The following is a 17,339-nucleotide window of genomic DNA, read 5'->3' on the forward strand; positions in this document are numbered from 1 at the left end:
GCGCTGTGTGTGCGTAGAAGTGCGCAGCCCGACCCGCTGCCGTGCGGCGCGATGCGCTGCGTCGCGCTGCGTTGCGCCCGTTGGCCGCCGCGTCGCCGCGGCTGCACCGCTTGGTAATTACCGGCGATCGATGCGCGCCCAGGGCCACCAGCCACGCCCGCCGAACCACCATAGCCGCTCATATATTATTCAACGGAACTCATGCTCTAATGGAAAAATAATCAAATGAAAGCTTCTCGCTCTTTGTTTTAATTTTAAAAAACGAAGCAAACCTAGCCACGATGTCATTAGTGGGCTTGCCTATAGAACAATACTTTTAGTACGTATCTATTAATCACTTACATCGTGCAAGTCTCGTGTATATAGAATTTTCTTACTTTTATAATAACTTTTGAGTAAATTAGTTCCGTATTTTTAGTATTTTATTGACTTCATTTTAGCCATTTTGAATCAACTATTCAACTTCTTTCTAAGTATTTTTTTCTGTATTTCCTTTAACAAAGATAAAATATGTATGCCTTTCCCTTTAAAGTATTTAATTAGTATCTGATTGTGGTTTTGTACCTATGTAGATGTTTAAGCTCAGCTTGTGTGATGATCTGCCAGTTTTATATACTTAATGCTGTTTGGATTTACTATTCTTGTTTTTTACTTATATTACACTAAAAGAAAAAAATGCGGAGTACACTTTCACTGGAAAAACAAAAACACACGGCATTAATCATCCTGTCAGCTTAGTGATACATAATCTATGAGTTCGTCCACCTCGTCGTGTGGAGGGAAGAGTAGAGAACTTGAAATGACAACTCACACTGCTTAAACACTTAAAATGCTTCGCAAAACACGTTCACATATGGGGAGGAATTGAGCTAGTAGGTATTTGCGAAAAGAACCAGTAAACCACAGGTGGGCGTGCTGGGCGGGCGGAGCGCTGCGGCGGGCGTATGTCGCGCATGCGTCCTTCGCACTCTCTCACAAATTCTAAACCAATCGAACTTGATCTTCGAATGACAAACCGCACATCCCTATCTGCTTTACTCAGTCAAAAAGAGACAAGTATAGTTGCATCCCAAAAGTGGTTCGGTAATAAAGTGGTTGACGGAAGAGAGCACTTGAAAAGTGCTGACGCGGCGCGACGCCCGGCGTCGTCGTCTCTCAAAGTGTACTTGACCGCCTTCGTGTGTACCACGAATTTGCGGATTCAACACATTTTCCGGATCTTTTCTTTCTTAATTACGAGTAATTCTGATAGTTCGTTGTGAAATGAAGATTTCTGGTTCTGATAAATTCAATCTTATTGAATGTTTTAATAGATTAACGATTTCGACACGCCTAAATTCCATTTGCTTCCCTCGAACCCAAAATGCTTTCGGATTTCGTAACTGACACGCGGCGGCATCTAAATCTTAATTCTTGCGACGTTTCCCCAACGATCTAGAGATAAACCCGAGATGCCGGATATTTCGGTCGAGACGAAGTGGACGCTTCTGCTCTCAATATTTTTTTAAATGTGTTTTTTTAACTCTTGGCAATGACGCACGGCGGCGGTTCAGGCGACATCCAGGCGAACATGAACCGTATACTTACATATAACTGTGTATCGATGTCTACTAACCTAACAAGACTAGATGCTCGTGGCTGTCGAGGCTGAAGTGGGGCTAGGTAATAGTGTGATGACAGTTTTGACGATTAATTTCCAACATCGATGACCTTTCACTGAAACATCGGTCTGAAAAATCAATCAAAATCTTTTTCTGTGAAAGGGCATCATGGGGTCACGGCTGACAGACGCTTCGGAATTGTCTGATTCTTATGTGGATACTAATACTGCTGCTTACATGACTTGAGTCCATGTATGCATAAACTTCCGTTTCCTTCTAAAAGATAGCACAAACGAACACATGAGTTCACAATTTCGTAACGTCTGTCGCCTTAGTTCCCTGCTCGTTCTGACCAGCGTGTGTTGGCAGGTTGTCCCCTGGGTACGTGTACGGCGCGCCAGGGTATATGAGCGCCGTGGGTGGCGTGAGCGCAGGCGTGGGCGCCGGCGCCGGCGGGCTGGTGCAGCTGCCGCAGCTTCAGCACGCGGCGGCCGTAGCTGCTGCCAACCACCTCTACGAGTACCAGGCGGCGACGCAGGCGCAGGCGTATCAGCAGCAGTACGCCGCGGCAGGTTTCGACCCGTACGCTACAGCTGCAGGTGCGTAACTAAAGCCGAAGAAACGTGGCTAGACATGGCTTCTTATTTTGACTTTACTATAACTCGTAATGTGGTGAACAGAATCTAAGTGAGTAAGTAGTCTAACATTTAAGTCTAACATTTGTGAGTAATTAAAGTAATTACGCTCAATAATTGTGGTAATAGTTACGTCTTCATCTTACTAAGTTAACGAAAATAAAACCAATACAATAAATGTCAGTCGGATTCATAGATTAAAATTAAACATTGCATACATGTGCAATGTATAAAAATAATGCATTACAATCTGACCACTGTAAATGGCAGCGTATGAAATACAAAATAATCTACATGGCAACTGCGCACTGAAACTAAATTGAAAATATAGATTGCGAATAAGGCATGCACTAACAAATTGTAGATATGCCGATATGGCCGATACAAATGTTTACACAACTATAAGCACTTGTGAAAACAACATGTAAATTTTATTCCTAGATTCCAACAATATGAATACCTAAGTAAAATTCAGTTTATTNATTGATTACCTACTGCCAAAGACATTAGTACATTAAACTATAGGTACCTATTGTTACTTTAACAATAAAACTAATAAAGAGTCAATATAGATTCGCAGAAAATGAAAAGTCTTTAGTTATATTATAAATACATCGTTATTATTTTTACTAATTAGTAGTACACATACACAGAGAGCACAAAGCGATTAGATAAAGCCAATCAAGGTATTACGCGTGAACCTCTGGTCACGTTGAAAACGGTTTTGGTAGAATTTAAATCCGGATTAAGGCTTTTTCATTATGCATTCTTTTTGGGATAATAGATGAGTCACTTGCCTGTCTATTTGTGTGTAAATATTTTGCTGAACCACAGAAAGTTGTGCTCGTATAAGTAGGCCCCTTACCTTGAAAAGCTTTTTGGAAGCCAGTTGATCTTGTACACACGGCCACACTGTTAACTATCCATTTCTGTTTTTGCTCTCGCTCTAATCAAATGGAGATTCTTTGCGATAGAACGAGATGACATGACTGGCAATGGGCAGTTAACACTGATGGCGATAGTACATACTTGGATCGAAACTCTATCGGAGTAACTTTGGACATTATGTTAGTTCTAGTTAGACGCTACTCCAAAAAGTTAAAATGATTTTATTTTTTATTTATTTATTAGGACAACCAACAAGACATGCACTGGAAGACAATCAATATTTACAACGTATTTAACTTAAAATAAGTGCTGCCTTAATTATAGGTTGCCACGGCATGCAATAGTGGACTTATACATAAACAGTGTCTACACTATGATATGATAATGACGATCACTTTTTAATGCAATTATTGTTTCTCCACAGCAGCAGCAGCCGCAGCCAGCGGAGCCGGATACATGTCTCCATACTACACGCTGCAAGGAGGCGGAGTTCAGGCACCCCTCCTCCCACCCCTGCCCTACCCCCCACCTCTGCAGGAGGCCAGGATGCAGTAGATCTCAGCTTGAAAATAAAACTGCATACCTACCACTGAGGCTCTACATATTACACAAAAAAAGAAGTGGAAACGTATGTAAACATAGAATAATTTCCGCATCAAATTCAAATGGTTCAAGTTTTCCAATATTCGAACGATCGTTTCCACTATTAAAAATCCAAAATTCTAATGTAACCTCGCAAAAGAGTGGTAATATCACCTAATGAGACGAAGTGATGAGCGGCTGAAATGTTAAGATTATTCAACTACCTTCATAAAATGTGTCATGTGAGGACAGATGGTGACATTCGTTACCGCAGGAAGCCAAATACTTAGACTAACATAGATGATGTCTAGAACTAGTTGAATCTATCAACCAAAAATATTAAAAAATGACCAAAGCTCTAAGCTTTTATTTAGAATTAAACGCCAATTCGGCACTTTAATCTAACAATCTTCTTAAGGATGAAACATGATGCATCACCTTACAAAATACGTACAGATGGTGTATTTAACTTTCTAGAGTATTATAAAAGCTTAAACCTATTGAAAAATCTTGCCTCATTATCAAACTTCCCAACATCACACATATTTTCCTATTTTTTTACTAATAGGTTAACTAGATATATTTTTAAATGTTAGAAACAAATTTCCTTGAAATCGAATATTGTCTAATAATATACAAAGCTTGCACCTTAAAGTAACAGCTGTTAAATGACAATAAAGTTATCATATTGCTGACTATATTATACACTAAAGAAATATATCAAGAATAATTAATACTTTATCTAAAGCTTCAATTCTGTAAAAGGACAATTTACAGTTACATGAATTGATTACAGTGTTTTCAGGAATCATTTCAGATTATATCCTTCTTGTTAAAACTTGATATTGATGCACATTATAGGCAGCTAACACAGGCAAATAAGCTAAAACCTTTGAAGTTTGTAAAAGCTTGTACACCGACAGCTTTTTATACTGTTATTGTTAACGACGTGCCCTACCATTCTTCTTCCTATAGCAATTTTCCATTTTACGTAGCTTCTATTTTTATCGTTTATTATAAATACTATTAAAGGTCATCTGATTTGCTTGAATGTAATGTCAATTTTATGATTGAAAGGATGTAGAAATGTATAAGCTGGTACTTTGTTACTATGAATGTTCCGGTACCAGATGTAACGTTTGGGTCTATAAAAGGTTATCAAAAATAGCTCTCTAAAATCAACTAAGAAAGTTGACGTTGGTTGTAGATTTTTTAACACATGAGTTTTACTTTTATGAGCCCAAATTTTACCACTGGTTGAGACAATTGCAATGATTGATGAGCTATCATTGATTTTTTAGTATTTTGATAAGTCCAAGGTAAGCGAGACATCTTGCCCTAAGTCTAGGTCTCTAGGTCTGTAATTAACATGTCCATGTTGCTCAATGTCCTATAAGGGACTCGGTTTAGCGTAAGGTCGAAAGGAGAGCAATAAAGGGCTAACTTTAATATAAATTTAATTATAAGTAACGTACTTAATCATATCTCAGTGGAAAAAATATTTTTTGTACTGTATGCCCTTGTAATATTACTTATGATTTGTTCTCCAAAGCGGTATAGGGTACTTACTAGTTAGAATAATTCAATTACTAGTCCATGTAATTTTAATGTATTGAATTTTAGGCGTTCGCCGATCGTCCCATGTGATTATGAGAAAAAGTTCAATACAATAGTATTTGTTTATGCAGTATTGAAATTGTTTTGTTATTAGGTATTTTTGTTCGTCTGTAACAAGTGAGCTGGTGAAATTGCACGATTTGGTCGTAATTACGTGCCCACGTTGTTTACAAATTTTATTATGCTCTGTAAAAAGTAGAATGCATTTTTATTTCTTTTTTTTTGTATATATTTTTGTATCCCAAATTTATCGTACAGCAATTTTATTAGCTTGACTACGGATATACTATTTTTATTAAGTTTTTCTCTCGTGGCTGAAGGTTCTAAATCTTTGAAAGTAAGCTACATTAAGATCTGAATGTCGAATCGACTCAGCGATTCTGAAAGCATCTGGTTGGATCGATCGGCGACACAGTACAAGCTAGGGGCACTAGAGTATAAGGTAACACTGAAGATAGTTTTAAGGCTAATCTTATTGTAATATGCTGTTATTCGTAATTTATTTTGTTGATATTTGTAAATCTACATGTTGATAACTATTTATTATGTGGAAGAGAAATGAAATTGTTAAATATTTACAGGCTGGACCTACCCTTTATAAGTATTTCTTGGATGCACTGAGGCAAACCAGGTCCGGTCCGATATATTGAAATATACACATTAATAATACTATATTTGTAAGTAGATTAAAATTAGGTACTTAATAAATGGAACATTGAGAATCATGTTAGCCATATAGCTGTGGCCATCTTGCCTTAATATATCATACATAGTACTTTATACAAAATTATATGACTAAATAATAATATTATCACATATCATCACACAGATTATAGTTTCCAGTGCATACAAGCGCGGAACAGTCCATGATAGTGCATTTCATTCGAAGTAATTTTAAGCACAATTTATTTATGTATCGCATACTTATATGAATATGAATTCATAATAAATAAATACCTAATAAATTGTTATGATTAATTTAAAATATACGTCAATGTATTAAATTTAGGATATTCTAAAATGGAAAATAAATTTATAAGGTAAATATTTGAGTTATTTTATTTCGAGCTATTTCCCCTAGATAAGCTGTCCCCTAATTAAGACCCAAGATAAGTATTATTTAGGGTATATGCATACGAAGGCTTTAATAACCACTGTTTATCAACTATCAGAGATAGAACACTACAAGGCGTCCTCTTTTTCGCAGTCGGGGAGAGAATCTTGCAATAAAAATGTACTAATGACATGTTTGTTAATTTCTATTTAAATCATTGTGGCGATAAGTAGGTCGAAAGAATTTGTGTCGTCAATGATTTTGGATGTCGTCCAACACGTGAGTTGTACACCCAAATATGACGAGCTGAGATAATGCGTGGGAGCAAGGCTAATGGACTGAATTTTACCGTAATTATATTGAAAATTCAGAGCTTTTTTGAAAATCTTTACATTATTTGCATGCACCAATGCATGATTGCGATTGCAACACTATTTTTGATGATATTATAGTGTTACACATTTTTAACTATACTTAAAACTAGGTTATGACATAATTTATTATTATAGGGATCTCTGGCAAACTGAATTTCATGCGGGCGAAGCTGCGGGCAAAAGCTAGTTTTACTTTAAATACGTGTCGGAAAGAATTAACTCTTTATTTAGCAATAGTGTACCTGCAATAAGTTTTTTAAAGATTCAACTTCAAAGTTTCGCTTTGTTACAATACATTGTTACGTATAGCGGCTTAATTAAGTAAATTAATTAAATTTAAGCGAATTCATGGAATCGAAATCTATAGAAATCTAGGTACATACCGATTGTCTTTTGGGACGATTTACCATTTGTGAAGGGTTTCTTCAATCATTAAGTACTTAATCCGTAGTCAGATCGATGTAATTTCGGTTTTGTTGGCAGCCATCTGGGGGTGGGAGTTGCATCTTAATAAAATGTTTTGTTTCAAGTTTATGGGAGTAATCGTTTGAATTTTAGACTTATATACTTAGGTAAGTACTTATTAAAATATACCTATACAACTTAACTTAATAAGTTACGTACCTCAGGTATAACTTTGAGAATTTGAGCAGGTACTTACATAAACTAAATTAGTGAGTGTTATTGCACTGTTCCTTAATTTTCATTTGCCTACACCATGCACGTTCACAAACACTTACCTATTACTTACTTTAGTGGTTAATAAACCATTATTAATAAAAGATAAATGAAAACAACAACAAAACTACTGATCATGTCATTACGTTTTACTTTCCCGCCAAGTAATGTTTTTGGTTTGATTCTTTCCTTTTACAGGAAAAGGCAAAGGCATTATGCTATACAGCCAAATCATCGCTTAATTAAAATAAAGATGTGACACTTTACGGCTTTGCTTAAAAAGAAATAAAATTAAATAGTGATGTTTAGCTACTATTCGATTACTTTTTCTATATCATATTATTTGAATAGTTAGGTTAATATAAGCTACAGGTATAGCGCAAAACTTAGTCAATTACCGCGGTGTGTGATTTAGATAATTATATTCGTGACAGCTGTGAACAAAGAAAAAATTTTAAAACCAGTTTTAAGTCCAACTACACTCGCGAGCAAAAGTATGGAATCACTTACATGAAGTTGTTTCCACGCGATCTTGTGTACTAACGAATTTGTTAGTAACAAAAAAAGTAGCACCATTTTAAAGATTAAACTTTTAACTTTAAATTGATACCAAATTCATTAAAATCACACCAGTATTTAAAAAGATATCCCGGCTGATGAGAAGAAGTAAGAAAAAAGACATGTACCAACTGTTTGATACGTCGCGAGTTGCGGCCTATTTACCCCCTATAAAAGCACGTCTATTCGGATTTTTGCGTTCACCCGTTGATCCATACACATTTCGGCTTCTTTTGACACTTTACCTGGGATTCTACACATACAGAAGCAGCACAAATCGTTGCACTGTTGCAAGAAGGGCTCAGCCACCGGGCTGTCGCACGTCAGCTCCACATAAGCCAGTCCTGGGTTTTGAAAGTTTTAAGACGCTTTTGGGAGACTGGTGGCTTTATCCCAAGACCAAGTTCTCAACAGCACCGGTGCACATCGCAGAGGGATGACCGTTTTTTCATGTCAACCTCTCTATGAAATCGTCATTTGACTGGTATTGACGTCCAGCAAGAGCTCAGAAATGTTCGTAGGATAGCTGTTAGCGAGTGGACAGTTCGTCTAAGATATGAGAAATAAAATTTGACACCAAAAAGGCCTGTCACAAGCTGGAAACTGACGGCAGGTCACCGACAAGCACGCTTTAATACTGGTGTGATTTAAATGAATTTGGTATCAATTTAAAGTTAAAAGTTTAATCTTTAAAATGGTACTACTTTTTTGTTACTAACAAATTGGTTAGTACACAAGATCGCGTGGAAACAACTTCATGTAAGTGATTCCATACTTTTGCTCGCAAGTGTAGATATTACCTACCTTAATATGCCATGTATTGCTATAAAATAAATGTTTAAATCAATAGCATCAGTATCTACTTGTGTTTGCAGCCAAACGCTTTGAAATAATAAAAGTGTTCAGTCTTGGTTTTCACCAAATTTTCGATAATTAGATAAATATTTTAATTGGAATGATTTACTGGACTCACTAGTGTTTTTTGACATATGTCATTCTCATTAGTGTCAAAACTGTCAAATGTGTCAATGCGTACCGCTGGTGAACTGTGCGATTGTTGTTTTGTAATCGTATCTTAAATTTGTTGTCGAACTGTTAATTGCTAAACTGCTCTAATTTACGTGTAATTAGTTAGTCCAGTGAGGTGAAATTAAATCGCTAACATGGCCGGGCAAGGCCACCAATTCCCTGGTAATTTCCAAGGTAATGCTGGCGCTATGCGAACTGGATTTGGAGGTGGCCCCATGGGCGCGCAAATGCCGGGGATGCCTAACCAGCTTGGAGGTAATTATATTCTAGTCTACACTACTTGCTTTCCATATTCATCGAGTCCTGATTACCTTTAGATGGGATGTAATAACACGGGTTTTATTAACTCAACATTGTCAATGATTTCAGGTGTGATGGGTGGTCCTATGGCGAATTCAGCAGGTATGGTTGGCATGGGGAACCAGATGGTTCCGCCATATGGTGCAGCCATGCAGAACCAGATGGGGAATATGGGCATGGGGCCTCAGGTAATAAAATAAAAGATTGTGCTAAAAACTTACTTCCTAATCGTTTCATTCAGCGACATTGTCAAATTATCATATGTTTTCAGGGTATGGGAGTAGGAGTAGGTGGTGCCCCTGGTGGTGGTATGGGGCCACAAGCAGTTCAACAGCCAGGTAAATGCAAAATTACAAGTACTAGTTGAATACCACACCACCATAATCACAGTACTTTGCTATACACAACTTTGTAACATTTCAGACAACTTATGAGCTTAACATTTAGATTTATGTTCTATAATATTTTCAATCTGAAGAAGCTCAAATTAGTGCAACAACACAGTAAATGGTTTCTGCCTGATAATGTATGTTGTATGTGTACTAATCATATAACTAACTTCTTATGAGTCGAGTTAGTTAACCCCTGTTATACCCATTTGGAGGTGGAGTTTTGTAAAATCCATTCTTAGCGGATGTCTACACCCTATCAGGAACATACCTGCCAAATGTTAAGTTTGTAGGTGTTAACCTAGGCGCAGAACACTGATTTTAGTCGGCTGATAATTTAGTGAAAATGCATTACATTACACTGATTTGGCATCAGCCGATTTTTCATTCAAATTGATATCGGGCATAACTATCAGCCAACTGAAAATCGGTGGTCTGTGCCTAGGCTTATAGTTTCTAAGATATAGATATGACACATACTAATATTGTTTCCCTCCATACTATTTTGGCATACTTTTAACTTTTTAAGTTGTTGCTTTGTCATCAAATACTTTCCTTTTGTGGAACATCTTTAGGTTCCCGTTTTTCATTACCTCTGCTAGTGACCAGTATCTCTTTAGAATTAGCAGGGCCATTATGGCCACAAATGGCTAGAAACAGATAAGCATGGAGATCATTGGAGGAGGCCTATGTCCAAGGACAAACTGGAGATGAGTGCTGCTAAATTGTAAAATAAAATGGTTAATTAATGTTGTAAAATAACTTATTATCCAGTAATAAAGGCTTATATTATTATACTATTATTAATATTGTTTCCAGGAGGCATGCAAGCTGCAGGCGCCGTGGTGGCGGCCGCGGCCGCGCCGCCCGCACCGCCCGCGCCCGCGCCGCCGCCTCAAAACAAAGAGTTCAACACGGCTTCTTTGTGCAAGTATGTACACGCGAGAGCACATCAGTGTACCTACCATGAGTTTACGTTAGGTGTGCTCGCTAGCGAGTACGTCTAAAATCTCTATGAAGAAGCTAGGGGGCGCTGCACAATATGTCATACAATTAATGTCATTTTTTTTACGTAATCGCTAGCGAGCACACCTAACGTAAACTCATGGTAAGCACACAGGTGACCCATTTTGTGTTGCAAATTCGCCCTTATTACAACTGCACAAGAACCTGCAGTGGTTACCTTGACCATGCTGTCGTCTGTACAAATATTATTATGAGTACTGCTTTATCTTTGTAATCTTCTTTTGTAAACATTGTAACCAAACTCTATAGCTGCTATTATTTGCCCTGAGATTAAACTATTCTGGATTGAAATCTACAAAATCAAAGATATTATTGCCCATATTTGCAAATGATACTTGCTTAAGAGCCATTTTACATTTTCGTGCGAATTTCTAAGATTTTGGAAGCATGAATTACTATCTTAAGCAACACCCAGATATTATTTAATAACTGCGAAAGATAGGTCAATCCTTGGTGTTGACCATTAATGAAACGGATTTACTAAAAAATGGCTACTGGGTAACATCTCGCATTACCTCGGAGCAAAAGAATGGCTACTGGGTAACATCTCGCATTACCTCGGAGCAAAAAAATGGCTACTGGTTAACATCGCGCGTTAACTTGGAGCTAAAAATGGGTCAAAGTTACGCGTCGTGTCACAACGCTTATAATAAAAATGTACGAGCACTTGCACAAAATAGTTGTTACAACCAACCTTGTGTTGGGTCTAATTCTCGTCACTACACTGCACAACTTAAAATAATTACGTTTTTTGTCGGTAAAAACGTCCTGGTGACGTCACTTAAGCATTTTTCTTATACTGCGTGCGGTCGTTGCGCGTGCGCACAAAGGAATGAGACCGCTCGGACACCGAGCCCACAGCGTGGTAGGGGTGGGGTTGCCCGCTCTTTTGTTTTTTACTACTACTGCGCTGAATATTGTGTGCGGATTGGCTTGTCGTACAGGGGTACTACATGGTAAAATAAATCTCGGAGGCGAAAGCAGGATAATTCACAGAATTTGTATAATCTGTTAATAGTTATACTTCGAAATCTGCTTTAAGTTTGTTTTAACTGAAGTTGTTCGTTCTGATAAAGATACCTACGTATTAGGTACATTTATGTGCATTAATTTTTGGATGGTTCCCATCTAAGTATCTGCTTCTCGATGTCTTAATGATGAAATATAATGGAGGGTCGCGACGCGTTACCCTTTTAGAGACTTGGCTATAGAAGTGACTGTCATGGGCTGGAATGATGGAGTCAAACTTACCAATGGTGCTGCCAATGCGCGACCAAAGCCACTGAGTTTCCACTGGGCGAGCTGGCCTTCACATTCATACAGTAGACTTTAATATCAGCACCGGTCTGGTTGCTAATCCGTAGCGTTGCATTCCGCTGGTAGAACGTGACGAGGCTGAAATGGTGGAGTCCAACTTACCAGTGGTGCTGCCAATGCGCGACCAAAGCCACCGAGTTTCCACTGGGCGAGCTGGCCTTCACATTCACACAGTAAACTTTAATGTCAGCTCCGGTCTGGTTACTGATCCGTAGCGTCGCGTTTCGCTGGTAGAACGTGTAGTTGCTGCTAAAGAATTTCTATTGGCTGGATTTATGGAGTCAAACTTACCAGTGGTGCTGCCAGTGCGCGACCAGATCCACGGAGTTTCCACTAGGCGAGCTGGCTTTCACAACTTTAATGTCAGCGCCAGTCTGGTTGCTGATCCGTAGCGTCACGTTCCGCTAGTAGAACGTGTAGTTGCTGCTGAAATGCTATTGGCTGGTGAAACTGGAACTTACCAGTGGTGCAGCCATGGAGTTTCCACTGGGCGAGCTGGCCTTCACATTCACACAAGTAGACTTTAATATCAGCACCGGTCTGGTTGCTGATCCGTAGTTAGCGTTGCGTTCTGCTGAAGTCTACCATTGACTGATGAAACTAGAAATTACCAGTGGTGCTACCAATGCGCGACCAAAGCCACCGAGTTTCCACGGGACGAGCTGGCTTTCACATTCACGCAGTAAACTTTGATGTCAGCGCCAGTCTGGTTGCTGATCCGTAGCGTCGCGTTCCGCTGGTAGAACTTGACGTGGCTGAAATGGTGGAGTCTAACTTACCAGTGGTGCTGCCAGTGCGCGACCAAAGCCACAGAGTTTCCACTGGGCGAGCTGGCCTTCACATTCACACAGTAGACTTTAATATCAGCGCCAGTCTGGTTGCTGATCCGTAGCGTCGCGTTCCGCTGGTAGAACGTGACGAGGCTGAAATGGTGGAGTCCAACTTACCAGTGGTGCTGCCAATGTGCGACCAAAGCCACCGAGTTTCCACTGGGCGAGCTGGCTTTCACGTTTACACAGTAAACTTTAATGTCAGCACCGGTCTGGTTGCTAATCCGTAGCGTTGCATTCCGCTGGTAGAACGTGACGTGGCTGAAATGGTGGAGTCCAACTTACCAGTGGTGCTGCCAATGTGCGACCAAAGCCACCGAGTTTCCACTGGGAGAACTGGCCTTCACATTCACGCAGTACACCTTGATGTTAGCGCCGGTCTGGTTTCTGATCCGTAGCGTCGCGTTCCGCTGGTAGAACTTGACGTGGCTGAAATGGTGGAGTCCAACTTACCAGTGGTGCTGCCAGTGCGTGACCAAAGCCACCGAGTTTCCACTGGGCGAGCTGGCCTTCACATTCACACAGTAGACTTTAATATCAGCGCCAGTCTGGTTGCTGATCCGTAGCGTCGCGTTCCGCTGGTAGAACGTGACGAGGCTGAAATGGTGGAGTCCAACTTACCAGTGGTGCTGCCAATGTGCGACCAAAGCCACCGAGTTTCCACTGGGCGAGCTGGCTTTCACGTTTACACAGTAAACTTTAATGTCAGCACCGGTCTGGTTGCTAATCCGTAGCGTTGCATTCCGCTGGTAGAACGTGTAGTTGCTGCTGAAATGCTATTGGCTGGTGAAACTGGAACTTACCAGTGGTGCTGCCAGTGCGCGACCAGAGCCACCGAGTTTCCACTGGGCGAGCTGGCTTTCACATTCACGCAGTAGACTTTAATATCAGCACCGGTCTGGTTGCTGATCCGTAACGTCGCGTTCTGTTGGTAGAACGTGTAGTTGCTACTAAAGAATCTGCTATTGGCTGGATTTATGGAGTCAAACTTACCAGTGGTGCTGCCAATGAGCGACCAAAGCCACCGAGTTTCCACTGGGCGAGCTGGCCTTCACATTCACGCAGTAGACTTTGATATCAGCGCCAGTCTGGTTGCTGATCCGTAGCGTTGCATTCCGCTGGTAGAACGTGTAGTTGCTGCTGAAGTCTAGCGTGTGCCAGGTGTGCGAGAACGTCATCCAGGACGGGAACTGGCAGTTGAAGCGAACTGATACTGGAAATAGAATTTTGGTTATTCATGTGTCATGCTTGATATCTGTGGATAAAATACGAGGGGGAAATTTACTATAAACAAGTAAGAATATTAGACAGAGCAAGATTGCATTGCTGTTTTTGTGCTCGTATTTCAGGTGTTAAAAAGCGAAGTCATACTGTTGTTATTAATACAGAATTTATAGACTAGTTGCATTGTCTTGCCTCATTGTTTTTCTGTTGTTTAGGTACACGATCTAAGCATGAGTCGTCTAGTTCATTAAATTAGACACTACGGCTGAATATTCAGGCTATAGTTATTATTAGGCCACTTGAATGGCGGCGGCTAGTAAAATGGCTAGGCTGTTAATTAATCGGTCAATTAAGCTGCGACATATCCATTGATTAGTGGTATCAAGTATGCAATTACTATTTTTTTAAGTAGGTCAACCCTATGGAATTTTCTGGTAGCTATAGGTATTTCTAAGAATCAACTTAGGTACCCAATGGAATTTTCTGGTAGGTGTTAGTTATTATTATAATTGGTACCTCGCTTCAAAGCCATAGTCCTGGAGCCTTCAGTGGCGCTGAACAGGCCGTTGCAGGTCGCGTCACCAGACTGGGCCACTCTGTACTCCACGCCACCAGGAGCGCTGGGGCCATCTTTTGCTGCACTTCCTGATGCTGGAAATGAAGAATACATCGTCAATTTACATCTGAAATGCTTCAGACATTTACTACTAGTTAGTTGTTAATGCACGTACCACACCTAATGCGCAAAGATTTTCGTATACGAGATTATTTCACAAAACTGAAAATGATCTGGTTTTATAAAAAGGGACAATCATAAATCAATACATGAATATTTAAATTGATAAATATAAACCACAACAATAATAATATCTGAAACGTTTCGTTCCTGTTGCTGCAATTTCTGCAGTCAGAATCTACAGTGTGATCTCCGTTAAAAACCAAACCAGTGAAGGTCTAGTCAGTCATTAGACTCATTTTATGAATCTACCAAGATAATAGTGAAACTAAAGCAGTATTTAAGAACTATGGAGTACCTGTAACCAGTAAGGGTAAAAATTACATTTTTTTAACCAGGTATTTCAAATTAACAAAAGGCGATGCTTTGCTCGCAAATAGTGACCTGGTATCCATCTAAATTCTGTATATTAGTCTTACCAATACCATTTGTCTTCTCGTAGACGAAGCAGCGGTAGCGGTCCTCGTTGCTGGTCGCGTGGTTGTGGTGCAGTTTGCCCACCAGGAACCTCAGGCTGCCCTCCTTCCACGTTGCTAGGCACTCCAGTTCCTCCACTGAAAAATTCGATGATTTTTTTAAAGGTTGCTACGAATTTTCATTGCGAGTTTCTTTGATTATTTAGGGGATATGCAATGGTTGTTTTTATAAATACAATTAGATCCAGAATGAAGGCAATATAAGCATAATATAAAAATTACTTAATCCTTTGTCTCCGTCAGACAAGAATAGAGAACTTAGAGAAGGAGGACACAAAATTATAATATAAAAAAGCGACTCTTCTTTTGGAAAGTACTAAAAGAAGTTTTTGCCGTACGTAAACCAAAAAATCTATTGTTTGGTTTAAAATAAAAATATAATAATGGGTACGAGATGTCGTTCAGCATTAGGTACACTTTTATCACGTCTAGTTTGGTAACGTAAATAATTGCTTACACTTAGTAGAATCGAGTATTTTCACTTCCGAAATAAACTGCGGTGAATTATTTCGAGTAATTAACTATAACTAATCCTGCAAATACCAAACGTCTAGACGTGTCCTATACTGCATTCGGAATTAACTTCGCGCTTCCAAAAATAGAATCGTTAGCTATATTGATTGTCTAAGCCCAACCTGCTGATTTGTAACGGGTAGACAGATTCCACAAGTGACTCTGGCCTTAAATTACTAACCGATAATAAAAACGGCGTAGACGAAAGGAGAAAATAAAGAGTGTTCTCGGAGGAGTTAATGTGTATTGATTTAGTCGCGACTCTACATGCCCAAGATGCTATATAATTGGCAAATGCATCGGATTTTAAGTCCTTTGTTTGGCTACGAGACATTCAACCTGTGTGGTATTTTTTTGGTAATATAGAAAATAATGTACGTGTGTGTGAGAGCTCTATTAGTTTTTGAAGACTGATATCTTGTGAGCAAGTTGAATTTTCTTGTTTGTTTAAGATGATGATTAAGAAGAATATCATCATCTATAACCAAGCCTACACTTGCAAACTTGTTAGGTAGGTACTTATCGCATTTGATATTGAAATGATGCTTTGTTCATTTAGAATAGATGCTTTGGTAGGTAGGTAATTATAGATAACTATATTTATTACGCGCGTCAATAACTAATGTTTACGTAGTTAACTGTTGAGTTGAAGTCGCAAACTTACCGGTGCTCTCAGACCCGTGCACGTCAGGGCAGGCTTGGTAGTTGAGGAGTAGCCTCGAGTCCTCAGTGCAGCTTTCGATCGAGGACACCGGGCTTTTGCAGTCACCATGGCCCCTGCAGAAAGAATAATTAATATACATTAGTTGAATAGAATTAAGCCTATTTTTAGCGTAAGCCTGGAAGTATGGTTCCATTAGAATAAAATAAGAACGCTCCCACTCTTCCCATATATGTTGTGAAAAGAGACTAATGGGCAAAAGTGTGACCAGCGTGGGTGGAGTAAGTAATTCGAATTCTTCTTTTGCATCTGTGGTTATACATTATAGAGGGTCGTGTTTCCGCAGTGGTGACTAAAATTATGGCAGTAAACTTATATTGCAATAATAATTATGACTCTAGCAGTCTGATATGCTTGCTTCTTTTTTAAGGACTGTCTGATCGTAATTCAATGAACATTGATCGGCCGTTTGGTGTAGTGGTTCAGAATGTGCTTCTATGCCGAGAGGTCCCGGGTTCGATTCCCGGCCGGGCAGAACTTGAAATGATGAATTTTTATTTCTGTGACGGGTCTGGGTGTTACTATGTATAATATGTATGTATTTAAAAAAAAAATATATAAGTAGTATATCCGTTAAGCTAGCACCCATAACACAAGCATTAAGTTGCTTACTTTGGGGCTAGCTGGCGATGTGTGAAACTGTCTTAAAGATTTATTATTATTATTATCTCTTTATTCATTTTATTTCTTATTTTTAATATTTTTTTTACAATGTAAATTATAAAAAAAAAACTAAAAATACATTATAAAAAAAACTTAAAAATAGTTAATCCGCTGGTAGCGGAGCAGGG

The 17,339-nt window shown here is 39.1% G+C and overlaps 3 protein-coding genes across 5 annotated transcripts in view; 2 read left to right on the top strand and 1 right to left on the bottom strand.

The window, feature by feature from the left end:
- Positions 1 to 6,264, top strand: part of LOC114355566 (RNA-binding protein 38) — a 29,916-nt gene extending 23,652 nt beyond the window's left edge. For 2 of the 3 annotated variants that reach the window (XM_028308497.1, XM_028308499.1), the window contains exons 4-5: positions 1,971 to 2,200; positions 3,549 to 6,264. In XM_028308497.1, coding sequence (XP_028164298.1) covers positions 1,971 to 2,200; positions 3,549 to 3,679 — 361 coding nt within the window. In that variant the 3' untranslated portion in view covers positions 3,680 to 6,264. The remainder of the gene's footprint in view (positions 1 to 1,970; positions 2,201 to 3,548) is intronic. The other variant, XM_028308498.1, reaches the window with a different exon arrangement.
- Positions 6,265 to 9,012: 2,748 nt separating this feature from the next.
- Positions 9,013 to 10,999, top strand: LOC114355594 (FAM10 family protein At4g22670-like). Its single transcript, XM_028308539.1, has 5 exons — positions 9,013 to 9,271; positions 9,386 to 9,504; positions 9,588 to 9,654; positions 10,525 to 10,636; positions 10,981 to 10,999. Exons 1-5 carry the CDS (start codon positions 9,151 to 9,153, stop codon positions 10,997 to 10,999), a joined length of 438 nt encoding a protein of 145 aa, XP_028164340.1. The 5' UTR covers positions 9,013 to 9,150.
- Positions 11,000 to 11,978: 979 nt separating this feature from the next.
- On the bottom strand, positions 11,979 to 16,604 carry LOC114355595 (uncharacterized; the record flags this gene model as incomplete). Its single annotated transcript, XM_028308540.1, has 8 exons — positions 11,979 to 12,126; positions 12,828 to 12,971; positions 13,332 to 13,475; positions 13,682 to 13,828; positions 13,872 to 14,091; positions 14,619 to 14,753; positions 15,258 to 15,392; positions 16,492 to 16,604. Coding segments are annotated over 8 exons (1,186 nt in total), but the record flags the coding sequence as incomplete, so codon positions are not given.
- Positions 16,605 to 17,339: the final 735 nt, after the last annotated feature.

Source organism: Ostrinia furnacalis, unplaced genomic scaffold (genome assembly GCF_004193835.3).
Source record: "Ostrinia furnacalis isolate ACB-3 unplaced genomic scaffold, ASM419383v2 OfSCF2422, whole genome shotgun sequence".
NCBI classification, from domain to species: Eukaryota; Metazoa; Arthropoda; class Insecta; order Lepidoptera; family Crambidae; genus Ostrinia; species Ostrinia furnacalis.